Raw genomic sequence first — 25,667 nt, 5'->3', positions numbered from 1 at the left:
ACGAACCTGTTGTCGATGGGATCTATCACCGGTCGAGGGTAAAGGGACGAAGGGTCCAAAGCTTCCGCGGAATGTAACTGTAAATTTTTAAAAAGAAAAGAACGATCAGTATATTAGTAACATGCAGCAGCAGCAGTCAACATAATAAGAGAGAGCAATTATTCTTTTCCTTAACGAAAGGTATTTAAAAAGTTAGAAAATGACGTATTTCCTGTCAACAAACGTCAAATAGTTAGGAACGTTAATGACCGTTAGGAAATTCATTTTTGAACGCACACGTCGATGAGTAGTTTTTTTTTTTTTTGAAACGTAATTAAACTTAAATGAAATTTCCCACTCGAAACGGGCACGTAAAAATTTCAGTAGGCGGTCATTCTAAAAATACGTTGACATCACATCTTTTGAATGAAACCCGGTCCGTGTAAAATAGGCCGTTCACACAATAAGCGCGTTATTTACGTCAGCAGATACATCTGAATATAATTTTCGATTCCTAACATTTCGTGTGAGAGACAAATAGATTGGAAAATTGGGGAATATTTTAAAACACATTTCTTTCCAAAAAAAAAAAAAAAAGAGAAAAATCTCACGATCGTCTAGACGACCCAACCGTGACTGAACGACTTGGCCGATATATTTTTATTTTTTTAAGCGTGAAAAAAAAAAGATGGAGGACAAAGATGACCATTATTAAACAATGATTTACTCCTAGCGGACGTAAGGCGAAAAAAATCTGAGCGTTCAACGGCCCGTCTCGTAAAAAGAAGAGAGCGCCTTGTCCATTTCCCGGGTGAATACAACAGCCCAGCAAAAGTCCAGCGAAAAAGAAAAGGTTGAACGACCTTCCCCATTTTCTTTCTAGTAACTAACATCAAATTCCAAACAGCATGTGGTCCCCGGAGCGTCACACAACACACTTTTAATTAATGTTGATATACGTAACAACCAATAAATGTACAGTACGCCAGAACACACACACACACACACACACACAATACGTGCGCTATTCGTTCGTAGATCGAAGGCGATTAACAGACGTTAGTTACATTCAACTTTCACCGATGACAGTTGTTGGTCATGGATGATGTGGCACACGCATTATGATTTTAACTAACAAGCGTTGGCTTTTTTTTTTTCGTCCTATTTTTTTTTGAGGAGAAAAGATGCTAAAAATGGAAATGAAGTGCGATGCTTATTGCCTTGTTCCCGATTTCACAAAGAACACGACGGTTAATTCAGTTTCGGTTCAATAAATACTAAGGCGAATACAACGTGGCAGGACTAAAAAAAAAAAAAAATGTAGGTTAACCAAATAGACGGGTGCAAAACTCGCCCTGATTATTTAAAGGGGGCTAACATCAACCGCAACGTATTTTTCACTTTTGATTCTACAGCCAATTGTTTTTTTTTTTTTTGTTGGGCGAAATAAAGAAGTGGCATAAACTATTTTAATCGATTCAAATGTAAATAGGTTGGCGACGGTGGTCAGATGCGTAAATCAAACGTGTGGCGGGAAAATCGATCTATTTTGAATTTTCCCCACGAAAATTAATCGCCATTATTGCTAGAATTAATCCGCATAAATCGATCATTCCAATTCAACCCAAGCCAACAACAAAAAGCTTTTCACTTTAATTTACGGGGCTAAGGATTTTTGAATTATAGACTGTAAAATACAAAGCCGAAATGAAACAGGGTGACGTTAAATCGGAAAACAATCAAACAATTATTAATATTCGCACCGTTTAAATACATGAGTGACTCGGCGAGAACAAAAAAGAAAAGGTTTCTTAATCTTTCCATACATTTTTCTTAAAAAAAAAACAAAAAAACTGTTGTGTCCGGCAGCTAAATTAGACAGGCGAGCCGTGTGGAGGGCGTGTGCCCGCGCTTTAATATGAGACCGTCCCGTTAGATAAACGTTAAAGATTGCCGGCCATTTGTTTCAGGATAGGAATTAACCAATAATACACACTTGTAAAAATGGACAATAACAGTAACTACGTACTGAGTATTCCGGCCAGCGTCGTGTTTCGTCTCAGCTTTAAAAAAAAAACTTCCCGGTGAAAAGCTTTTTGTTTTTTTTCGTTCACAGTACGAATCCCAGCAATATCACTTTCGATTAAAAAAGAAACGGTATTTGCATCTATCGGAGCCTCTTTTTTAACTACCCGGATTAATATTCCCAATAACATCATTATCTTTTAAATCCCCCCCCCTTTCCACACAAACTGCTATTCTGATTACAGAAACGGGACGTCCCGTTCATTTTCCTAATCTCAGCGGTAATTAAAAGGGGGGGGGGGGCATCATCTTAGATAATTCCAATTAAAGTAAACGCTTAATCAAATTAAAATTTTAAAAAATGTTCTTTACCGGCCTAATGAATTTTGATGTCCGAACCGTCTGCTGTTTTATCTAAAAAAAAAAAAAAAAAAAAAAAAATATGAAAAAGAAACATCGTTTAAAAGAAGTTGAAGAAAAAGAAATACAATTTCTCTTTGGAATAACCTCATTTTGTGTTGCGAACGAGGGGGACACTCGGCACTAAACCTCCTACTGATAGCAGCAGCAGCAAAAAAAAAAAAAAAAAAAAAAAAGTTTGCGGTTGGTTGTAAATTCGCCTTGTCGTTTAGTGGCTGTCATCATCGACACAAAAGGTCCAAAAAGGATTACACCAAAATGTGTCGACTGTCTGTGAAGCTGGGAAAAAAAAATCGTACACAAAAGCCCTTCAGTTCTCCATGTTTTTTTTTCTAACACGATAAGCCTCTTCGTGTTGCAAATAATTCAAGAAGAGGAAAATAGAATAAGGTTAATTCCATTAAATCCTGTCCTGAAAAAGAAAAACGTTCAGGTTAGTTTAACAGACTCTCACGAGTAAGCATAAGAGGTCATGAAAATGTTTCATAATCAAATACCACTAGTTGATGCGTAGCCTAGATGCGTCCATCCGGATTTAGTCCACTAACTAGCTGGGCGTTATGAATATTACGGCCCGGGCCCGCATTGCCGCAATTGAATTTCCCACTCGATGGGCTGATTGATATTTAATTGAAAAATAAAATATAGAGGCTATCAATATCTCTCATAGGAAAAAGAAGATCACTAGGTTTCCCATGCCCATCTAAAACAAAAATAATAATAATAAGATAACCTAATAATGCAGTAGACCGAGGATGAAAACATATACTACACAGCGGGCCTATAGAATGTCTGCGTCTATACTTACAAGCAACACGACATGATCCATTCCTCTCATTTTGGCTAAAAAAAAAAATCATCACATAGGAGCATAAGGGAACAGCCTCTTTCTTCTTTTCATTATGAATGATGCTGAGAAATTCACGAGTTATTCCGGGGATGATTAAAAATACTGTGCAGCCTCTGACAATTGAGGTCCTCCCTCTCTCTCTATAGAAAAACACCCTCTCTCCACTGCGATGGAAGATGTATAACGGGAATCATCTGAAAGAAAAACCGCAGAAAGGAAAAAAAAAAAAAATAAAATAAAATAAAAATTTCTATTCGTATAGTGTTGCGGCAGCGCACTCTCAATGTTGTGTTTGTCATCCGCCAACTCGGCTATTACCACCGCCACCACCACCGTCACCACCATTTTTGGGTTCCGCATCCCAGATCGCTATTCGCAGATGGCCTTTCTTCTTTTCTTTCAATTTTGGTGGGTAAAAGATGAGCGAAACTCTCTACACACCTAAAAAAGATTGGTGGAGAGAAATTGTACGCGTATAGTAGCAAGTAGCAGTAAGTAATAGAGTAGCAAATTAAAAACAACACCTTATAAGCATCCGGGCTGGTACCCACACACCGGTGGGGTGTACATGTGCGTGTGTGTGTATGTGTAGAAGGTAGGGTGACGCCTATTTCTCTCTTTGTAAGAGCCCAACGTATACGAGATATAAAGATAAGATCCGAGTGCGGCTACTCAACCAAGTCCATTTGGTGTTGATCAGCCGGTCAGAGTGGCTCTGTCTCTCCTCTTTTTGTCCAATCCCGACGACGCCATTCACGTTTTCCTTTTCGACGTCGTGACAACAATTTTCTTTGTGAAAAACATTTTTCCAGCCACAGCAAAATCCAAGATGAACAAGTGCACGTTGTCCATGTTCTTTGTGATTATCTGCGCCATTGTCGTGCAGCAGAGCAATGCCCAGTCAAACAACTTCTTCAGCAATTTCTTCACGCTGTTCCGCCGGGCCAGCAGACCCAGCAATTCGAGACCGAACAGCAGCAGCAGCAGCTCCAGTCTTTCAATCAACCAATGGAGTTCATCGGCTGAGCCTTCGGTCAAAACGATCACCATGACAATGACCGAGACGGAGACGGAGACATCCGAGATGATGGTCACGTCTACCATGTCGGAATTCTTCACAGTCACCGAGACAATCACCGAGCGGCTGATTGCTACTTCAACGCTGACACGAAAAATGACGGCCACAGCCACGCAGGTCGTCACGTCTTGCCCCGTCCAAGACATCGGATTGAGGAGAATCAACTGGAAAGAGATTCCCAACCGGATTGAAGAGATTATGAAACGTTCCGGACAAGCTGCGTGAGTTTTTTTAAAAATTATCCCATTAATTTAGTTGATCATTTATTTTTGATTTTTTTTTGTTGTTACCAATTGTGTTGTGTGTTTGCTTGTGGCTATTTGTCCAATGTTTTTTTTTTTGGACATTTTTGTTTTAAATAGGATGGAGCACTCGGTTATTCCGGAAGGTCCGTACATCATCAGAGGACGGCATGCTGACATTGAATCGTCTATTGAAGGAGAAGAACAGCCCGAGGGTGAATTTGAGGAAACGCTTCAGGAGGACCAACCGTCATTCTAAACAAACAAACAAAAAAAAAAAAAAAAACAAAGGAAAAACAATTATTGGTTCATTCGTAAACTATCATAGATTTTAAGGACTTGAAAAAGAGATGCACTTTGGTAGTTCAGACAAATTATAGTAGATATATATTTTCAACGTGCATCTTCATTGCAGTCCTCCCCCATCATCTTATCATCAAATTAACAAATAATTTATCCCCTCAGCATAATTATAAATATTATTCTTAACAAAACGTTTCGAAAAATTCAGTTTAAATTGAAAAAACTGTAAATTTTCAAATTCTTTTTTTTTTTTTTTTTTTAACTTGTTAGATTCTTTTTTTGTACGTTATTTAAATATCTGTTGAAAATTGTTTTTAATGACTAAAAAAAAATAGACCCGGGTTTGACTGTTTGCTCTTTCAGGCGGAAACATTTTCATTTTTCCCAACGGATTTGACCACCTGCCCACTGGTCGGTCAAGAAAAATAAGCGGTACATATGCACGTCGTGCGGTGAGCACCGGGAAAAGGTGGGAGCCGTTTCTGTTATCCTTTTTTATTTACCTTTTCCTTTTTTTCCTTATTCATAATAATCACGCTCGCGCATCTCCATCTGTCGATTCAAATTCGAACTGTTTGGCGACGGTGGCGAAATTCGGGAATCGGGGCGGGACATCCAAACTATCGAAGGGTTTCCCCGCAATCGTATTCTCACGTCCAAAAAAAATCGCTAGTGGCGTGTCCTGTCGAAAAGAAAAAAACCCGAAAAAACCTCAATTCACGATATTAAGAGCACTAGGGCTAGTAAAATAGGCTAGTTACACCATTCATCATGCAGGGAGGCCATTGGAGCTGTGACCCGTTGTTCGGAATTTCTGTTTTTATTGGCAACAATGTTGAGTACCAAATCATTTCCTATTCTTCTCTGCAACTTGAAAACGGTCAGTGATTGCGCAAACATGTCAAAAAAAAAAAAAAAAAAAATTATTAGAAAGCTCTAACCTAGTAACCTTTATATCTCCTTTGCACTGCAAGCTATAAATCAGCAGAACGTAGATGATGGTACTAAAAGAAACAACCTGATCATCTAATCGTTGCAAACGAGCTTTTCTTTGCACAGCCAGTAACAACAAAATGTAGGTAATGTTTTCGTGCTGCAGAAAATAAAAAGGACATTTTTGGACAAGCGACCGGTGATTGACACTAATGTAGGCAAGCGTACCTGTTCCTCAAATGGCGCGGATCGCCAACCAACGAACGCAAAGACTTTATGGAGATAACGGAGGTCGTCTGATCACTGCTACGTTCCATTCTATAGCGACACAGAGAGTATATGTTAACAGGTAAGCATTTTAAAGGAAAAAAAAAAAAATAATTCTTACTTCATTTGGACATGTCCTGTTAATCCCAATGGAGGTGACATGACCTACTGAGGAGGTAGCCCTCTAATATTACACCGCAGCACGTCTAATCTCCTTCGTTTTGACCACACTTTTCCATGGGCGGAGAAATTCACTTCCGTATTCCATTTTCACCAATTGTGTTTTGTTCTCTCTCCAAGTAGGTGAAAAGAAAACAAACTTGTTAGTATAAAAAGAAAATTGTTCCACACACTGTGTTACCGTATGGCCAACCACCCAAAGCTACTCGACCTCTTTTTTTTTAATTCTTATTTTCTGTCGTCCACATTGATTTTCTTTTTGGTATCAGTCCAAGAAAAAAAAAAAAAGAGTTGAAAGCAAAAAAGTCTGCCGGCCATATTTTTTTTTTTCACGAAAGGCCGCGCCTCACACCACACGCGCACCGAACAAAATAGCCACCTGTATGGACATGGACTTGAAGGATGCGTATAAAAGGGGCTGGCAAGATGTCTACCGGCATTCATTCCAAGTTTGTTCTTCCAGTTGCCTAGCTGTTCTTCGACTTTCTTCAAACACAGCCATCCATCTTGCCATTCCTTCCCTTTTTTTAAATTTGTGCGTAAAAATCTGCAAAATAAAAAAAAAAAATGAAATTGGCCGTTATCGTATTGGTTTGCTGTGCCATGATTGGTCAGATCGAGTCACAGGGTACTGGTAACAGGCCTAGTTTCATTCAAACCTTTTTCGCACCTATCGGACAATTCTTCAGTATCTTCAGAAGGCCAACTAGACCAGGTGTCCAGGCAGAGGCTTCCATTCAAGGACAATCTGACACTTCGTCTTCTTTCGTCGATCCTCAGCAGTTGCAAGAATCTTTGAATAGCATCCAACAGGTACAGGCTGAACCTGTCCTCCAGACGCAATTCGTCACTGAAGTGATGACAGTGTTCTCCACCATTCCGAGCCTGGAACGAGTCACCAGTATCGAAACTGTCGTCGAAATGACGACTGAAACTGTTTTCGAAACCGTCAAAATGACTCAATTCAAAACTGAGCATGTCACCATGACCCACACAACAGGAGTTTGTTCCACGGCGAGTCCATCATCAAAGGCTGCCTCATCTTCTTCCAGCAGTAAAGTGGTGGAGAAATCAGCCGTCACTCCATCTGCAGTGTCAACGTGAGAATCCAATTTTCCATCATTTTTTTAAATTTAAAAATAATTGGTTTAAAATATACCTTTGTAGTTCGGCTGCTGTACAACCTACCAAGAAAGCTCGCTTGGCGCCCTACGTCGTCAAACGGGCCGTCGAAATTGAGGCATCATCACTGTAAAAGAAAAATTATTTGTTAATTTTGAACGGGAAGACATTCCCATTTCAAATAATTGTTATTAATATTATTATTGTTACTATATATATATATATATATATTTAAATATGGAAGATTATACAAACCACAGTTGCAGGATGTTCCCTTTTCCGGTACCAACAATAAATCGATTTTTTCGACAGATCAAAAGGTGTAACCGAAATTATTTTCACAATTTTGGAAGGTAATTCTGTAAAAAAAAGAAAGAAAGAAAATTATTCGGTTAAAAGAAATAGAGTGGTCACGCTGGGAAAATGCGTTCTGTCGGTCAGCCAAGAATAAAAGGAAGCCGACAATTGAATGTTAACTACACACACAGCACGTCACATAGAACAAAAAAGAAAGAAAAGGGGACAACTGTCTGGTTGGTAGCGAGTTCGTTCCTCCTGAATAGAGCGACTGATTACATAGGCACTAGAAACCTCCACCCCCCCCTCCGTTTTTTCACGCTTTAGGGTATGAGACACGTCAAATTGGTCCAGCCTAAAAATGAAAATTACCAGGTATAAAAATACTATTAGCAAAAAAATGTGAAAACTGTTACTCATATCCTTCACGCAGAACCGTTTCTTTTTCTTTTGTGATTGGTGCCAATTGCGTTTAGCTGCAATGTCAATAAACCCTTGCCGTAACATCCGGGACGATGACGTAAACCTTCCTTTTTTGATTAAGAAATTCCCAAGAACCGGGCGGTTGATCAACCTACAGATTTTTGCGCAAGAAATTGGCAACGGTAATTTTGAGTTGACCTAGCATCGCGCTTGGGGCTATCATTTAGCTAAAAACCATATTTTCTGCCCTTTGTTCAAATAAAAGTCAGCCAGCGAGAGGACCTAGTAAAAAGAAACACTTATCTTTAAAACAGTAAAAACAAAGCAGGAAAAACACCGTTAACCTTCATTTGCGCTGCTGCCAAAATGCTAGAGGGCATTTCGCAAAAAAAGGAATAAAGAAATAGATAAAAAAAAAAAAAAAAAAAAGGGGGAGGGAGGTAGTAATGGCCAAGTAATCACGCACCTGTTACAAATGTTCTAGCGTCCGTCTCTCGTTTTTCTACTTAGTGTTGATAATCGTACACACTGGGTCCGACCTCGGGTGGGTGTCGCTGACGGTATGCAACGAACCGTTAAACGTGGGTGGGCATGCGCGTATCTTACGCTCGACACACGCAACAACACCAATAACACGAGACACTTTTCATTTCGGTGCTAGGAAACGGAAACAAAAAATAAAATAAATAAACGTTTTTAACGGTACATTTGTGATTTTCTTTTTTACCTGCTCAATTTTTCCTGATGGCTCTCGTAGTTATTTATTTTCAGAGGTAAAATACCTAAAGTTCATCGTCGATGTTTACCTGTATGCAACATAGCGGTACGAGAATCCCATCAGCAAAATATGATGAAGTAAAAATGGTCCCTTCGCACTTAAGCGGCTCATTTTGAGACCCCGTTATTCACTGACCTGCACAATCATCCCTACAATTTGCGAAACGAGAAAAAAAAAAAAAAAAGAAAATACATAATTAAAAAATTCCAATAATCGATTCTCTTACGAGTTTTTACAGCATCATAAATTCGATTGCGGAAAGAAAACGACGCAATCCAACGCGTACAGCCGACCTGATTCGATACACTTTTGACACACAAAAGCATCTGTAGTAAGGACACAACATCTTGCAACATCTTTAAACAGGGGGGAAGGAGTCACCTTGAAGTGCGAAGTTTTTAAACCGATTAAATGGTAACCTTAAATCGCAATGGATCATTAGTCTTCCTTTTCATACAGTACGAGCACTTTAAGTATTTAAAAATAAATAAATAAATAAATCTTCTCGTCCAGGACGCAAGAATTGAGCACACAAATCATCACCATAAATAACGGGTTACCAAACACGTCCTCAATGGGCCATCCCGCTAGCGTCATGACCAGGAAGAATAAAAAAAAACGACGTCGACAAGAGGCTTCTTCTTGTAAAAAGCGACCAGATTCGCGTCGCTCTCTTAAGTGTGAAAAATCTTATTCAACGCTGTTTTTCTTTCCTTTTCACTCCGTTTCTTTCGTGTTCAATATCCCCAAACAGCCGAGCGACCTCCTTCCCACACCGAGTGGCGACACACACACACACACACACACACACACGAAAAACGTTTTGACTACATGACTAAAAGACCGTATAGTGGCCAGTACAGTACACGTAACTCGTAATAAAAAACGGTAGCGAATAAAAATGAACACGACGACGATAGTAGTGGCCAGGTGAGAAGGAGAGAGAGAGAGACAAGTATCTATAAAGTAGAGTGGACTGTTTAGCGGCCAACTCAGTCGATAGAGCCGAACAGAGACTGCCGGATTGAGCCTCGTCCTCTTACCTCAGAGAAATGCTGACATCCGCAATGGTCAAGTGTTCCGTGCTGGCGTTGTGTTTCACCTTGTTCGTCGACCCCAGCTGGGCTCAGAGTACAAACGCGGGATTTTTCGGAGCTTTGGCTGCCAATTTCGCGCAAATCTTTCAGCGACGCACGTCCACTCCAAGTGAACCGGCCATCGTCGAGCCTGTGACGGTCTATTTGACACAATACGAGACTGTAGTGCAGACGGAAACGGAACGATTGACAGAAACAGAAACATCTACCTTGTCTTTGTCTTGGCTCAGATGGACAACGCAAACAGAGCGCGAATTCCTGACTGAAACTGTCACAGAGACCACCACATCGGTCGATGTTTCGTTGCTCGTCAGCGTGGCCGTCGTGACACTGACCGAGAGATCCACTGCTTACCAGACCGTCACATCTACAGCAACGTCCGTTTCATTGGCGACCAAGACAATGTACTCGGAGTACATCGTGACGGAAATCGCATCCAAATGCCCGACGTACACCGTCAGTGTGGGCATGTTGCAACGGCATGGAGAAATTGAAGAAGACCAGAAATCTCGAAGAACTCCCGAACTTCACGATGAACTCCACTTTTCTGAGGAAGAACTGGGCAAGGTGGACGATTTCGCATCGTCGCAGTTACAGAATAAAAACGTTCTGAACAATAAAAATGGGCAAACCTTCAAAGTGGATGAGTTTGTCCAGTTGAAGCCATCGGCAATGCCCACGCGCGATCTTATCGATATTGACGATATGGATTTAATGGCCATGCAGCGCCATTTAGAGTTGGAATTATCGCCGGATGAACAAGATAGTGCCCGGAATGCAGGGCCGGCATCGAACGTGGAACATTTGGCTGAAAACAGAGATGATATTGATGTCGTAGACATCGATGATCTTGACCTCGTGGATGGATTCCTTCGTCGATCTACAGGCCAATTAACGTAAATTAGCATTTAATTATTATTCATAAAAAAATATTTAATGTACATCTAATTTGTTTGTTTTTTTCACCTCACAGGTCCGGTGCGGCTAAATTGCCTGGTACACCAAACCTCATTAAACATTCGAGCATCATCGAGTCGTCTTTCCCATCTCGACAACGTCAGTTTGATATCGCAGAGAATTCGCAGGCTGACATCACAGCCGATTTACAGTTCAGAAATTGAAATCAATTTGAATTTTGATTCAACAATTTCCTTGGTGTGTTTACAGCGATGAATGCGTAACGGGTTACCGGGGGGTTCTCCCTTTGTTCTTTATCCAGTTTTTCTTTGTTTGATTGTTGTAAAATGTTATTTAATTTGAATGTTTATCTTTTTTTTTTTTTTTGTGAAATTCATGGATGTTGTTGTGTTTGACTAGAATGGATAACAAAAAAACAAGTGGGAACTAATTATTTGGAATACACACCTTAGAACTATTTTAGGTACAATCTATACAAATTGAAGAAACTAATTAACCTACTTTCGTGAATCTTCGTCAGGAATGTCCTCGCTTATAATTAAATTTTTCTGTTGCGGTCAAGTGAACCAACGGATCTCCATTTAATGTTCCACTGGCTATTTAACACTCTACATTTAAAAAGAAACATCGCTTTTGTCCCTACCATTAAAAATACGTAAGAAAAAAAAAAGGATACCTTATGTACAGCAGGTCCGACGTGTGAAATTTCCGAGGCTTCGCTCCCTTCCATTCGCATGCCAACAGTTGTAATCATGTACTGAATTATACATGAAACATGGGAAAGTTCAAACTTGCTGCCTGGGAATTGACCGTATCGTATTTCTTTCTTTCCACCTAATCGAACACTCATAATCCCTTTGGATTACTACACAACTTGCTTCGGTGGCGCACAGCTACTGCTCGATTTAAAGACAGATGGCAGCAGGGCAATACGCGGTTTCCCTTACAATTTTGTTTCGATTCTTCCTTGCTGGAAAAGAAGATGCGGTCAAATAGAGAAATAGAAAAGCAGTGTCCGTGATATGTAACCCACTAACCTGCATGCAACGTTGTACTCTGGTCTCGAGACCCAAACGGAAGAAATAACCAACGGGCCAAAAAAGAAATCTGTCCGCTGGCGCCGTTTGAACTTGAGACCCTTAAGGTTTACGACTCCCATTTTGTATGTTGATGGCAGTACCTAAACGCTTCTCTCTTTTTTTGCCAATTCTATTTAACAATAGGAAAACAAAAGATTTAATAATATTAAATTGCTTTAAATGGAAACAAAAGTTACGATAATTCCATTTCTTTTGTTTTGTTTTTTTTATAGGATGAACCCATTTTCGCTGGATACCGCGAGATAAAGGGTAGACGATATCGACGTCGATTTTTTCTCTGAAATAAAAACAAGTAAAAAAATATCTTTGCATACCTGCGGCCGTCCTAAATCCGTGATTATACCGTAGCAGGGAGAGCCTCATCGTACGAATGAAACCAAATAACAAGGTGATTTCCTAATGGACAGAGGAGACACGTCGCCAGGAAACCGCAGCAATGAAAAACCAAAGAAAATAAAGAGAATGAACAAAAATTATTTTCTTTTTTTCTTTACTCTAGATTCTATAAAAGGATGAATCGTTTGGTGTCGACAAGCTCAGAAGGTCTTCGTAGCAGCAACAGTCCAGTCCGAATACAACGCTCGTCCGGAATTTCATCCGTCCCCAATTCCAACTAAGAATCAAAGGATTTTAAAAGAGAATGAAATTGTTACTAGTGATGTTGCTAGTGAGTGGATTACTGATTGGAGAAAGCCAAGCACAAGGTCCTTTTGTTCGATTCTTTAGCAATCTTTATCTGAACATTAGAAACAGCATCAGAAATGCGGTCGGGATCACCTCCACATCAACGGTCGTCAGCTCCACAACGGTACAGACGACCGTGACTGTGACCGTCGTACCACCTCCGGATGTTCCTGATGAAGAAACCAATGAGGAAATATTAATAGACTTCCCCATTCTAATCAATTCGCAATTAGAAACAATGGATACGAGACCAACCTCGGAAAGCGAAGTATCAACAACAACGGAAAGCAGTTCAGAGTCGACTACGGAAGAAGTCATCAAAAAGAAGGTGCCGATCGTTGAACCTGCAGAGGCTGATGTGTCGGATCTATCAGCCACAAATACCGAAGTGGAGATAACGACGATCAACACTGAACTGGAGATATCGACGACAGATTCACAGGTGGATCCAACAACTCCTTTCCCTGAAAAGGACAACATAGAACAAGAAATCAATACAGAAATGCCTGAACTGGATGCAGAGGATATTTCAGCAATGGAAATCATGGTAGAAACCCTTTTGCAAATACCTACCACTACGGTGGCTAGCCCAACTACGCTGGAAGATGTTCCAGACACCACGGAGACTGAACCTCCTGTCGTTGTTAAGGTCGTGCAACCGGTTGAAATCGTCCCGACAAAGGTGTCTAGCACAAATCCGTCTCCTAGCACAACGGCGTCTCCTAGCACAACGGCGTCTCCTAGCACAACGGCGTCCCCTAGCACAACGACGTCCCCTAGCACAACGACGTCTCCTAGCACAACGACGTCTCCTAGCACAACGACGTCTCCTAGCACAACGACGTCTTCTAGCATGCAAACTGTTAGGACTTCCACAACATTCAGTACTTTGGCTCCGAAGAGAACAATCCATTTCACCAGACCTAGTTGGACACCGACATTCTTGAAATTAGCCAATCGGAATATCGCTTCTTCACGATACTTTTTTCCAGCACATTTCCGACGACCCAAAGGCGAAGATTTTGGAATTGATGTCCAAGAAGATGACAATATCTTTTTGAAACCATCTAGAGTGTTACCGTAAGTTTTTTATTAGAATTAGCTTAAAACATATTCAATTTAGTAATGAGAATACTTTCTTGAGGAGCAGGGTAGAAAGTTCCTTAGGCCCACAGATGCCTTACGTCGTCAAACGTCACGTCACCATTGAATCTTCGTTACGAGCATCGCAGCAACAGCAACGCAAATCGGTGTTGGTCACTATGGCAACAACAGATTAAAATTCAATTCTAGAAAACGGCAAAATCTATTTATTGTTGAGACAAAATGGAAGCCGTTTCATGTTGAAACCGCCTCTCCCATTTTCTAAATTGTTTTATTTATTTCCAAAATCAAATTCCCAAAAAAAAAAATTTTAACAAAAATAAAAAATTTCGTTACATAAATCTATTCGCGTAATTTAAAAAAAGCAACAGGACATTCTGATTGGAAAACTTACGATGCAACGGGAAATATGCTTATAGCCAAAAGGACAAAACGAACTTTTGGTTCTGAAAAAAAAGGAAGGGCCAGGTCAGCATGATATCACTACGCCATTTTGAAACCACTTTGGCGCGCTGCACACAGCGATTGGTACTAAAAAAATCTTGAATTTCAATCGAAAAAGGTTGCACTTCCTTTTTTAAACAGGTGCTTTTTGTGGCTTTGCAATATTAGTTTTGATTTTAACTAGGATGTTAACACAGAAACTGGTTTAAGATTGGGTAGAAAAGGCACTGGTTGATGACCATGCTCCAAAAGGGTCTCTTGGAATTACTAGATTCGATTTTCGTGCCCTTTTTGTTTTCAGGTTAAAGATAACAATTGTGGCAAGCCCAGACTACCTTGTTAAGACTGAAGCAACAATGTGGCCAACAAATGAGTCATCGTGTACGATAGCTACAGAAATCGGCCCACAAATTGCTGAAACCCCGTTGGTACGTCGGAGGAAACTTAAAATTTTATTCCTAACCTGTTATTTTCATCTCAATGTTTTAATTCTAAGAAAAAGGTACTAACAACCACAAACATGGTTGGGGGCGCCCACCCGAATAGACAACGTGTTCGTCGAATGGCGCGTAAATGATATTACGTGGCAAGAATAAAGGAATTTAACAAATTAATCTAACGAAAGCAATTTTGTTTAACTTAGGCTAACTGGAGATTTTATTATCGTCAATACAATATATTCACCTGAAATAGTTTTCCACGATCCTGGTGCATCCCACAAGAAAAAAGTTGCATTTGTCGGAAAGCCATGATGACTCAACCGAACCCCTTCCGAGTTCCACAAGGTTTGAAATTTTTTGGCGAAAAACTGCCCTGAAGACTGCTGCCACCTAGCGGTGGGATTTGAAACCTATTGCCATATTGCCATTTCTTTTAAAGAATAAAATTGAAATTTAAAAGAAAAAAGTTTCTCTTTCAACGTACCCAACGAACGAAATAAATGGCCTTTTCATACTTTATATCTCGCTGCATCATGCCCGAGAAAAGAATAATAATGAAAAGCGACGATGTGTCGTGGAAGAAAATTGGTAGGAGAAAATTCTCACGATCACGTTAGCAACAAAGCAGCGGCAAACTACACAACACGCGTTCCAGTACCATAACCTAAACTATATCCTTCCGTTGTATCTTACCAACTGTCGCCTTGCTGCTGCGATATGCCTGCACAAAAGAACTACATGTCTTGCGGTATAAGATTATTAGGCACACAAGTGGCTAACAACGTAAAACCCGAGAAAGGGATGACGCATCATCAACATGCGGTATGCATTATTATTACTCAAAAAACTCTGTTCATAAATAACAGAGCTGGACAATCGGCTATCTGTTTTCGCATCCATCACAAGCATAAAAAGTGAAACAATTCCAGGCGAACCTGAGAATCTGAGCATTATTCACATCACAAACTGAAAGTCATTCAAGGATTGGCAAGATTTCATTGGCGTATCATTGGTTTAAACAAAATTCGCTTTGTCACTTGGTTAGCCCGTGAGCCATGCACGCTATAACACAAAGCACTCCGAATTTCAATAGTTTTGTTTGTTCGTTTTCAAGCAATTCGTGTTAACAGGATATATGTGCAGAACAGTTCAATGAAATTGTTTCCTCCCCACCCTCTCAAATGCCTTTGATTTGCATCGTCCATCGCGATTACAATAAGCACTCGTCTTTTGAATGCCAGTGATTGTTGTGATTGTGTTAAAGCACGATGGATCTTCGCGTTATCATCAAGATAAGTTCTAAAAAAAGGAAGGACTAACAGGAATTTGCATTTTTCTTTCGGTCAAGTGCGTTCTGATGGTTAATCAGGTAACTACACAGATTGCGAAAGAGATCAATAACCTGTTTATTCAAATGTTAGAACGTACCCAGTCATCAAAGGTCGACTCGGATGAACATTATCCGGCATTGAATGATGTTCTAGAACTATATCTGTCCTTTTGATCATCTGAAACTGCATAAACAGTTCCTTACGAAGCCGAATTCAAAATTCTATATGCTATATCCATCACAAACAGAATGTGTGTAATGGTCATTGCCTCATTCTTTTTCCCCTTTTGATGGATATCAGCATACTCTAGACGTTCGTCAGCGTTTCACAGCGTTCTGCATTCAATTCTAGAATATATAATCATAGTTTTTTTTTTTTTGCTCGTCCTGGTTGACTATGGAAATATTCAAAAATATCTGTCGTCTATACAGGAGGTCGAGGTACAAGTTGACATGACAATATGCAAAGCTAAACTAAAGCCTTTGCAGAATTTCGAGTATGAAAAAATAAAATGGCTAAACAAAAACTATTTGGGTTACAGTTATTCTTTGCAGGTGCTGAGACAGCCTTCATAAAAAAAAAAATAAAGGCATGGAACTAAATATGGGCCACCACTTAGCTAGTACATATATGTATACGAACATTCCACTGCGTGTACTCACGGCCGGGAGTGGGGTGTCATACAGGATGTTTTGCATCGTGCCTATAGTAGGGCTAACTTTAATGTAGCAAGAATATAATAAGCTAGTTAATGAAGTACACATCATTAGAGCAGACCCAGAAATGAAAGCAGGACGAGTTTAATGGCGGAGAAAGAAGAGAACTCTTATTTCAAAAGCTTTCCGTGTGATTACGCAATAACCACTGAGAATGGACATGTAACAACATCTGGTGTAGATTCTCGTCTACCGACTATACATAGAAAATTCCCACCCTTGGGCTTGTAAATCACGTCTTCCGTTTCGTTATTAAGAAATGTGTCTCGAGAAGTTTTTGAGCCCCACCGATCGACCTTTCAATTCCAAACATCCCACAACATTGTTTCCTTAAGACTTAACAGTAAAAAGATCTGTGAGCTACACAGAGAAATATTAATTATTATTATAACATAAGGGATAATATTTATGGAGGTAGAATGTTAAACTTCGTGATTGATGTCTGCCTATTTGATTTGAATTCCGTGTTTCGCATGACAACAGTATGGCAGTTTTGACATTCCGGACGAGTGGATTTTACAAGAAAAATGTTTTAAATGATTCAAATTGTTGTCACGAACGGATGTGATGGGTGGGCAGCACAGGATTTCGTTTTTATCGTAGCCAAATTCTATATTTAAAGACCAGAAACTTTAATTCTTGTTTCTGCACGGTTATAAACATGCGTGAAAGAAATACGAAGCTGTGGCAACCAAATCTATCGTTTTGATCAGATTATTATTTTGATGATATACCGTTAAAAAAAAAAACTCGTACAGCGCAGTGCGAAGAAATTCGTTGAATATCAGATGAAAATTCTAGAAACTGTTTGGCGCAGATGGTCGTAACAGAAAAAATTCCGGAAATTAAAGAAAATAAGAAAATATTTATGAAAAAGATCAAATTTGTCCGATTATTTTATTCACGAAATAAAATAATCAAATGCGCTTTGACATTCTTTTGAAAATACCTTCGCCCTTTTATGTTTAAAAACCCATTGAAATGTTGCAAATATCGCTGCTGTATGTATTTCGCAACGGAAATAAGTTGAGGTAACGTTCATTCACAATAAAACCAGGAAATATTTCAACGATATTACATAACTCCAGCAAAATGATATCCCCTTTACGTATAAACGACCAACGTGCGTTTATTGTTTTTTAAGTATCCCCCCACCCTTCCCCATAAACTACATAAAATGATCGTAATATTATTCGTATATATCCTCCATATGCCGTTGACGTAAATGGAATCAATGACCCCCGCGATGGTCAACACGCTCACTTTCCTGCGGCCAAAATTGCCTCGGACGGGAGCACCCAAACATCGTAAAAAGACAAGATATGATTCAATGAATAATTCAACTTCGGCTTTTTGCCGCACGGTTCCTCTTTTTCATGAAGCTTTATATAGAGCGAAACGTTAAACTTGCGATGCCATAATAGGCCAAAGTGGAGAGCAATGCACAAACGAGCGTTTACGTCTGACTGGAGTCTGAAGCACCGTCATTTTTGATGAGTCAAAAATTGATGACTACACAAGAAAGAAAACAAGACAGCACACCATTTGTTTGCAGTGCCCCGATATCAGTGCGAGCAATCACACATTGACGCCCTGTGTGGTTGAACCCTACACATCCTTCGCCAAAAAAACGATCCATTCATTTTCGAGTTGTTTAAATGCGGCCCAACACGTCCATTAATTATAGATCGCTCAACGTTTTATATACACCACTGTTTAACTGTGTACGTGATTTGAACTCGGCGCCAAAACTAATATCGGGTGAAATTTTAGTACGTAAAGCATGCCACAATTGGGCAATGGCTTCCTTGTATTTATTTTATGTACACACGAAAACAATTTCAACATGTTGCTGCTTTTGAAACTGAATTACTGAACGGATCATGGCGTCCGATGGCAAAGGGAAAGAAACCATTAAAGGACGTCTGTTAGACTGTTTCGATAGCAGCAATTCACCAAAGATGTTATTCTATATACTTGAGGCTTCGTTTGATATTAATCGGTACATAGCGCAGGACATTCCGAATTGATTGGCTCAGCGCCTATTGTAACCGCATTGGAAAGGAGGAAAACAAAAACCTGCATGGAATATTAATGACCCTTTTTATTTTTGAATTGATTACCGGACCACTATGCAGCAAAGACGTTGCACTGAGGCCAACGGGGGTAGCAATCAATGCAATCCATCTTATCAATAGTCACAGAGACACATCTCCTATTTGGTGTATACTATCCTTTCTATAAGAGATAGCCTGATTTAGGACCTAGTTTATTATACCTGAGATATATAGAGCCAGTGTGTAAATAACAGCCGTCCGTTGTACCGCAAAGTCAGATTACAAAAAGATGCTCGCGAAAATCTATAATAAAAGAACGCTTGTTTGTACACACAAACGACTGAAATCGATGCTGTGGAAAAGCTTTGTTTTCTTAATCCCACCTGTCCCAACGTGATTTCAAAATTCACGCCACTCCATCACCTACACCCCGACAGCAGTTCTCCTTCTGATGTGCATATATATATAGGCAACCCTCATCATCATTTTTGTTCACCTTATGGGAATTTTATTTTAAAAAATCTAGGCCAGGAGGGATGTATAAAAGAGTCAAACACATTCATCGTTTGGTTTTGATATTTATCACAAAATAAAAAAATAAAAAAAAAAAAGCCCGGCCGGCAATGACTTTGCAATTGTTGAAACCCATTAGTCCATCGTCTGCCGTTTTTGGCCGTTGTTGTTGCTCGCTGGGCTTTTCAGAGTTGTCCTGGAAATTCTTTTTTGGATTTTGAGCGCGCACATTATGCAAGGTCGATGTGGATGTGCATCTGTTGCGCACTGCATTTCCGTATGTTGCGTTTGATTTAGGAGGCAGCCATTTGTACCGGTAACCTAGGGAAAACTATTATTATTTTTTTTTAATATATAAGCCTTATCGCTTGATTAAATAGGCTAATGTTTAAATATTTCGAAAAGAAACGCCAAAAAGATTGTGAATATTAAGGTGGCGTGCCAGACGCCTTCCTCGTTAAGTGTATTCGATTGCATCAAATGGTGGTGTCGATATTTCAAAAAAAAATTGTGTGAAATAAATAATCACGTGATAATCAATTATAATAGAGTTGATCCTTTCTCTCTTTCGTGTCGATAAATAATTCAATAGAGCTCGGGGAAAGGCGAAAACAAACTGCTTATAGGCAGAAAACAATAAATATAACGAAATAAATAATTCAATAAATTTGATTATGGACCAGAGAGAGATAGAAAAATGATGCCATACATCAACTGTCCCTTTGAGCTTCCGTTTCATAAACATATGAAACGGTCCAACAGAAACTTATATAAATATATATATAATCATTTTCTACGTACTCACAGCATGGGTGCACATTTGGTTTGTTTAGAAAAATTCAATCAATTAAAAATTTCATTTCTTTCAAAGACCTGCGTTCGGATCACATTCATCAATGATCGTGCGAACGTTTAGCTGGGCAAACAGCGTAAGGGAACGGGCTCGGCGTGCACATCATGACGAAGAAAGTTGCAGTGGTGAACGAGGTCGTCGTCGTAGTCCCTAAATGTTTCATTCAAATGTCATCAACCCCCCCCATTTGAGTATTAAAAAATCAAACGTGATCATTATCTTACGTGTCCTCGTGCTCGTGATAGTTCTTGTCGTCGTAACAGGCCGTATCTGATTGAGGACCGAATTAAAGAATTGTCCTAATTGTACGAAGTAAATCTTCTGCTCGGCACCGCCTTCTTCTTCGTCCGGTTGCGAACTCATCAATTTATTGCGGCCCGAATTTCGGCGTCGTTCGTTCACGATGGACGGCCGCACAACGGCCGTTGTGCTGGGCGAACTGTAAGCTCCCGGCAGCGAATGCAGTTGATAGTAATCGTTTGAATGAACAGTCGTCTGGACGGGCAACAAGACCACCGGTGTCACTTCAACTCTAGACGCCAAAAACAAAATTTGCGCAAGAAAAATATATATTTTTTTAACGATTATTATTAAAGTACACGGGGTCACGCAGTATATGTTGATCACGTAAAACTCGGTGCTCATCACGTTATAGTGAAACACAATAAAACAAATGGTTTTTTTTTTTTTTCCAAAGGACACACTGAGAAATGATAATAACGTCTATTATGGCTTTACTTAAAGACGTATCGTGTAACGGCATTCTGTATATCTTTTTTTCTTTCTTTTATTTTTTCGGCGTGAGTGTATAAAAGAACCCATTGTTTTGGAAGTTTCGGTGAAAGAAAAAAAAAGGACTGATGGCCTTGCGCACTTTAAAGGCGGTCTATATGGCATATTGAACATCTGCCGGCTCGTTTTTGTTTAGCAATTAAGCCGCATTGAAATATAGGCCAAACTATTTGGGGAGTAAAAAAAAAAAAGCTGATTCAAATTCGCACCCACTCGTTGAGAGAAACCCCCCCCCCCCCCGCCCACGTCTTCCAAAAACATGATTTAAATTTGAAATGAATTTACCCGAGGGTTGTGGTTGGAATGAACTGATTGGGATCAAGGACGCGATGAAAGGCCTGGTCGACCGAGTCTTCTAATTCATCATCAAACGTCAAGATGACGGGCTCATCTATCGGCAAGCCTCGACGACGTCGGCACACGCCCGTCACGTTCACTAATTTAGCGCAAACAACCTGGCGAAATTCATTTGGAATTAAACCTTACTTACGAAATTTTTTTTTTTTTAAAGATAAAATGTGCGTATAGATGAACGTACGCTGCTGCGCGAAGTGACGGTGACGAACGTTACGGTCGTCGTCGTTCTGGTGACAGTGGACGTCCGTTGAGCGTCGATTCGTGACACGATCGCATAAATAGCCAATAAAACGTTCACCGATTGGCCCTTCATTCTTTTAATGCTGTTGTTTTTGGAACTATTCACAAGATTGTCACACTTGTTGTTTTTCACGACATTCGAATCGAAACGACAAAACTCGATAAAACACCAATCCAATATCCGAATGAAAATGGCCGATTTTCAAAGCGAAAATGCTTAGCGGAGCAGTTTTGGATGGCGACTGTTTGCTGCTTCTTTAGAGTTGGCCGCTTAAATGATGGTTGGAAAACCGAAAAGCTCTTACTATGTACAAGATGCCTCGTGTTTTGCGCGAACGGTCCCGACTCTGCGACGGCGAACCGTAAGACCATACGACTCATCAGGCCAACCTTCTTCTTTTATATACACAACATCCTCTCTCTCTCCCCTTCCCCCACCCCACCCTTCCCTCTCGCACCTCATATTGAACGTTACGAAAAGCCTCCCAAAGTTCTTCTTCTTCTTGTGCTACGTCACTCGACTGCTGTTGTCGTTCATTCTTGAAAAGAAAAGAAAACAAAAAAAGAGGAAAAAAAGGGGGAGGTGCGTTCGCGCAAGAGTCGGCAAATGCCCGCGAAAGAACCGGCCAGAACATTGGGGCTTCTCTTCAGCATTGCTGGCCCGTCCGTCCCGAGAGCAACACCTTGTGCCTCTATTTCAAATTGCCGCTTAAAAAAGATTCACCTCTTTTATTGTTCCCCCGATAATGACGTGGCTGAATTCGAAACAAATGCATTATTTTCAATGCAAAATGCAAAGGTGCGAGTTTTTGCAAATGAACTGACCTTAGATAATAAAGAAAATCTATTTATAGTTTTAGGGATGATGAACTATGTCCTCGTTTTGACTGTCGTTCAAAAAAAAATTGTACTGCATACGGTATATGCAAATTGCGTAAGGGTTGAGTGACCTCATGTTTCTCACCTGACTATGCGTCTTTTTTCAAACGTTAAACACGAAAAGAAAAAAAAAGGTGGGAAAGAAACATGCAGAATAAAAATGTCACTCGTCCCAACTATTTCCATTTTACCAATCGTCATATCCAAATCTCAAAAAAAACCAAAAAAAAAAACGAAACAATCCCGCAAGCAAACAAATATGTTCCCAGGAAATGAATGACGTTTTGAAAAGAATAGGCACAAACAGATGACCATCATTGCGTGGGAACAGTAAATCAAATGTGTTTCTGATTTCAACTTTTAGATATTTTTTTTTTTATATTCAAATTGATTCCATCTCTACAGCTGAACAAAAGACGGTTCTCGGTACACCCGTCATAGCTCACACAACATCTTTTTTTTTTTTTTATTTGTGTGTGTGTCCCTAGAACGGACAGGTGATACATCCCAAGTCACCAGCAAAGCGATACGCAGCTCTATACGTATAGTACGAATATATGTTTTCATGATAGATGTAACATCACCATTATTTGTTTATTTATTATTGTCTCCTTTCCCACCATCTACGGATGTCTTTTAGCCGCGGCCAGACACGGGACCATCTTAGGTAGCCTATAGAAGATGGTCGTAGTGCTGGCCTCTTATAGCGGGAGCGCTATTAGGGCATGCCGTGCCATCCGACCTTGGCATATACCGATGGGTTCGTGTAGATTTAAATTGATAGGCTTTCAAACAAAATGTGCAAGCTACTTCGATTGAAATATCAAAACGGTCCAAGTTTTAATTCGCTCTATTTTGCTGTTTGCATTTGCAAATGGTTAGGGCTTAAATGAGACGGGTTCGGCAAGGTGCGGCACAGAGGCTCTTGACACCTGTTGACCTCGTTAACGATCAAGTCGATAGTTGGTACGAGAGCCCAATGTTGTGAAAACAAAAACCATACGTGCCATGCCATACATGCCATTGTACACATGGCATGTGTAACAATGCGCGTGGCTGTTTGACAAGAGTCTCGCTCATGTAGTGCGCAGGATTTTCTTTCACACATATCGTTCAATGCCAAACAAAGAAGATTGATTGCCGTGACATAGTACGACATTGGAAAAAACTACTGCATTTCCAAATGGCCGATGTTGAATTGGAATTAAAATCGCCAAACCCCCCCCAAAAAACCGGGCTTCAAAAATAGTTTGATTCTATGCGCAATTGTGGTATGTGTGTGCACACCTTTGACCGGCGACCTGTTTTGCCTGCTGCATATAAAGACCCCACACGTAAAAATAAAATTGGAACGAAAGGCTTTCGCAAAGGACCTATACACTACATCGTCTTCGTCAGATGAACAAGAGCCGTCTGGAATGCTCGGTGCAGCCAAAACAAAAAAGAGAAGACATTATTATTTAAAAAAAAAAACCCAAACGGCCAACATTTGCGGACCCGACTTCGATTTTTGGGCAGGCAACATTTTGGATAGGATTCGCGAGTATGGAACGAAAATGCGAACCTCGCCTGTAAGGCAAGGGGTCGTTCAACGGTTGAATATAAGGATGGAGAACGATAGATAAACGACTATGCCCCATCGTTCTTCAGATGATTCCCCCAACTTGTTTATATCGTCTCCTTTTGAAATGAGTGGGGAAAACCGGACCTGTTTTCACACGACGTATGCAAATTAGCATGTGCAGGTGAAAGAGTATGAATTTTCAAAGTAAACGAATAGCAACACATCAAATCGAAACCTTCATAGCCAAATTTTGTTTTTCTTTTTTCAGGAACGGCCACCGCCTCTTGCAACTATCGATAAAACTGGAGGAATGCAGCTAACAAGGGTCAAGAAAAAAGAAATGGCTGACAAAATATATGCAAATTGGCTGTCCATCCTATCGATTTTCTTCTTTTTTTTTTTCTATCCCTATGGGGTAAAAAGCCTGAAAAAACATAGGGACCGAACAAGCCAAAAAGGAAACGCATGGCTGTTGACAACATTTCGCCAATCACGCCAGTGTATACACACAGAGTCTCTCTCTGTCTATATGCGTAATACTCTTCGTCGACACACACAATAGTTTTATTTTTTTTTTTGTCGAATTCTATCCACTTAAATGCTTTCGACTCTTTGACAATGAGAAAAAACACACAAAAAAGAAAAAGGTCCTCAAGAACACGACAAGACCGCGTTTTTCTTTCCTTTTTTTTGGTGTTAACATTAACATAAGCAATGCTTTGAAAATTAGCATATACGCAATCTATAGCCAACGTTTTTGGCGAGAGGGGATGGCGTATACGGTTGATAAAATAAATAAAATAAGTCTAGACCTAGACATTGTCCTGCTTTGAAGGGGGATGTCAGTTTGTTATCGCAAAGACATCGAACAAGAAGGGGCGATGGCTTCACGAGTTCGTCGGGTACGTTTGGAGTCGTACGTATTTCTTCACCAAGTGCGAGCGCTTGTATATAGATACCGCCCTTAAATAGGATAACGATAACATCTTTTGCTATTTTCTTCGAGAAACAAAAAAAAAAAATAGATTTCAATTCAGCAAAGCCGAAAAAGTCAAACAAAAATAGGGAATGCGGATGGAATACTCGTGAAAATGGGCCAGCCGTGATTCACGTTAACATCAATGTAAAACACGCACGGGATCTAGATAGCCATAGTTCATACGTTCCTTCCATATAATCCACTCGCTTCTTTGAAAAAAAAAAAAAACATTTCTTTGATTGCGTCACACTAAATCGAAATATGCGGTGGCAAATGACAATCATTTTTGCGCGTTTTGCTTATATGCAAATGAGAAGACAATCACGCGCTATTTAACTGGAACAAATTGTAAAGTACCGTGGCGTCCGAGCATCTAAATAAAAGACACGCGTTCAAACATTTACCAACGTGTTTTTTTCTTTTTTTTAAAAACAAGAAGACGACGTTACCCCAGGTGGTCGCATTTGAATATGCGCATTCTGACCCAAACGCTAAGTATACAGTTAGCGCATATTATGCCGAATGTTTTTCTGTTAAGTGAAAAACGCCGGAATTATCTGTCCGTCTTTTTTGTTTTTTCGTCCGTTGACCGTGCCTTTGTAACAGCAGTTGTTGCGCAATCCAAAAATGGAAGATTCACCACCCTCCCCACACACATCAGCATATACGCAAATGTAGCTGATCCCCTAAAAACAGCCCATT

The 25,667-nt window shown here is 40.0% G+C and overlaps 6 protein-coding genes and 1 long non-coding RNA gene across 7 annotated transcripts in view; 4 read left to right on the top strand and 3 right to left on the bottom strand.

Moving 5' to 3' along the window:
* Positions 1-25,667, bottom strand: part of LOC130698017 (ATP-dependent RNA helicase DHX33-like) — a 139,396-nt gene that overhangs the window by 88,101 nt on the left and 25,628 nt on the right. The gene's annotated exons all lie outside the window — the stretch shown is intronic.
* On the bottom strand, positions 2,937-3,855 carry LOC130698199 (uncharacterized). The gene is made up of 4 exons (XR_009421649.1): positions 3,797-3,855; positions 3,553-3,715; positions 3,233-3,468; positions 2,937-3,127 (listed from the first exon to the last, which is right to left on the bottom strand). It is a non-coding gene; the product is annotated as an uncharacterized LOC130698199 (long non-coding RNA).
* Positions 3,964-4,858, top strand: LOC130698198 (uncharacterized). Its single transcript, XM_057520975.1, has 2 exons — positions 3,964-4,573; positions 4,715-4,858. The coding sequence occupies exons 1-2, from the start codon at positions 4,104-4,106 to the stop codon at positions 4,851-4,853; spliced, it is 609 nt and encodes a 202-aa protein (XP_057376958.1). The 5' UTR covers positions 3,964-4,103; the 3' UTR covers positions 4,854-4,858.
* LOC130697952 (uncharacterized) lies at positions 6,781-7,538 on the top strand. Its single transcript, XM_057520744.2, has 2 exons — positions 6,781-7,377; positions 7,445-7,538. The coding sequence occupies exons 1-2, from the start codon at positions 6,845-6,847 to the stop codon at positions 7,530-7,532; spliced, it is 621 nt and encodes a 206-aa protein (XP_057376727.1). The 5' UTR covers positions 6,781-6,844; the 3' UTR covers positions 7,533-7,538.
* LOC130698148 (uncharacterized) lies at positions 9,950-11,155 on the top strand. Its single transcript, XM_057520930.2, has 2 exons — positions 9,950-10,890; positions 10,968-11,155. The coding sequence occupies exons 1-2, from the start codon at positions 9,950-9,952 to the stop codon at positions 11,113-11,115; spliced, it is 1,089 nt and encodes a 362-aa protein (XP_057376913.1). The 3' UTR covers positions 11,116-11,155.
* Positions 12,612-14,013, top strand: LOC130698147 (mucin-2-like). The gene is made up of 2 exons (XM_057520928.2): positions 12,612-13,776; positions 13,847-14,013. Exons 1-2 carry the CDS (start codon positions 12,653-12,655, stop codon positions 13,974-13,976), a joined length of 1,254 nt encoding a protein of 417 aa, XP_057376911.1. The 5' UTR covers positions 12,612-12,652; the 3' UTR covers positions 13,977-14,013.
* Positions 20,195-21,616, bottom strand: LOC130698161 (uncharacterized). Its single transcript, XM_057520941.1, has 4 exons — positions 21,485-21,616; positions 21,232-21,401; positions 20,379-20,686; positions 20,195-20,304 (listed from the first exon to the last, which is right to left on the bottom strand). Exons 1-4 carry the CDS (start codon positions 21,614-21,616, stop codon positions 20,195-20,197), a joined length of 720 nt encoding a protein of 239 aa, XP_057376924.1.

The sequence above is a fragment of the Daphnia carinata genome, chromosome 9 (genome assembly GCF_022539665.2).
Source record: "Daphnia carinata strain CSIRO-1 chromosome 9, CSIRO_AGI_Dcar_HiC_V3, whole genome shotgun sequence".
Taxonomy (NCBI): Eukaryota; Metazoa; Arthropoda; class Branchiopoda; order Diplostraca; family Daphniidae; genus Daphnia; species Daphnia carinata.
The sequence above is the reverse complement of the archived record's forward strand: the minus strand, read 5'-3'. Positions and strand labels throughout refer to the sequence as shown.

Excerpts from the sequence above, each read along its gene's own strand:
- LOC130698198 (XM_057520975.1), top strand. The coding sequence starts at position 4,104 with ATGAACAAGTGCACGTTGTCCATGTTCTTTGTGATTATCTGCGCCATT. Across the intron at positions 4,574-4,714 it reads AAACGTTCCGGACAAGCTGC|GATGGAGCACTCGGTTATTC; the intron begins GTGAGTTTTTTT and ends TGTTTTAAATAG.
- LOC130697952 (XM_057520744.2), top strand. The coding sequence starts at position 6,845 with ATGAAATTGGCCGTTATCGTATTGGTTTGCTGTGCCATGATTGGTCAG. Across the intron at positions 7,378-7,444 it reads ACTCCATCTGCAGTGTCAAC|TTCGGCTGCTGTACAACCTA; the intron begins GTGAGAATCCAA and ends ATACCTTTGTAG.
- LOC130698148 (XM_057520930.2), top strand. The coding sequence starts at position 9,950 with ATGCTGACATCCGCAATGGTCAAGTGTTCCGTGCTGGCGTTGTGTTTC. Across the intron at positions 10,891-10,967 it reads CGATCTACAGGCCAATTAAC|GTCCGGTGCGGCTAAATTGC; the intron begins GTAAATTAGCAT and ends TTCACCTCACAG.
- LOC130698147 (XM_057520928.2), top strand. The coding sequence starts at position 12,653 with ATGAAATTGTTACTAGTGATGTTGCTAGTGAGTGGATTACTGATTGGA. Across the intron at positions 13,777-13,846 it reads AAACCATCTAGAGTGTTACC|GGTAGAAAGTTCCTTAGGCC; the intron begins GTAAGTTTTTTA and ends CTTGAGGAGCAG.
- LOC130698161 (XM_057520941.1), bottom strand. The coding sequence starts at position 21,616 with ATGAAGGGCCAATCGGTGAACGTTTTATTGGCTATTTATGCGATCGTG. Across the intron at positions 20,687-21,231 it reads ATTCCAACCACAACCCTCGG|AGTTGAAGTGACACCGGTGG; the intron begins GTAAATTCATTT and ends TTTGGCGTCTAG. Across the intron at positions 20,305-20,378 it reads TATCACGAGCACGAGGACAC|GGACTACGACGACGACCTCG; the intron begins GTAAGATAATGA and ends TGAAACATTTAG.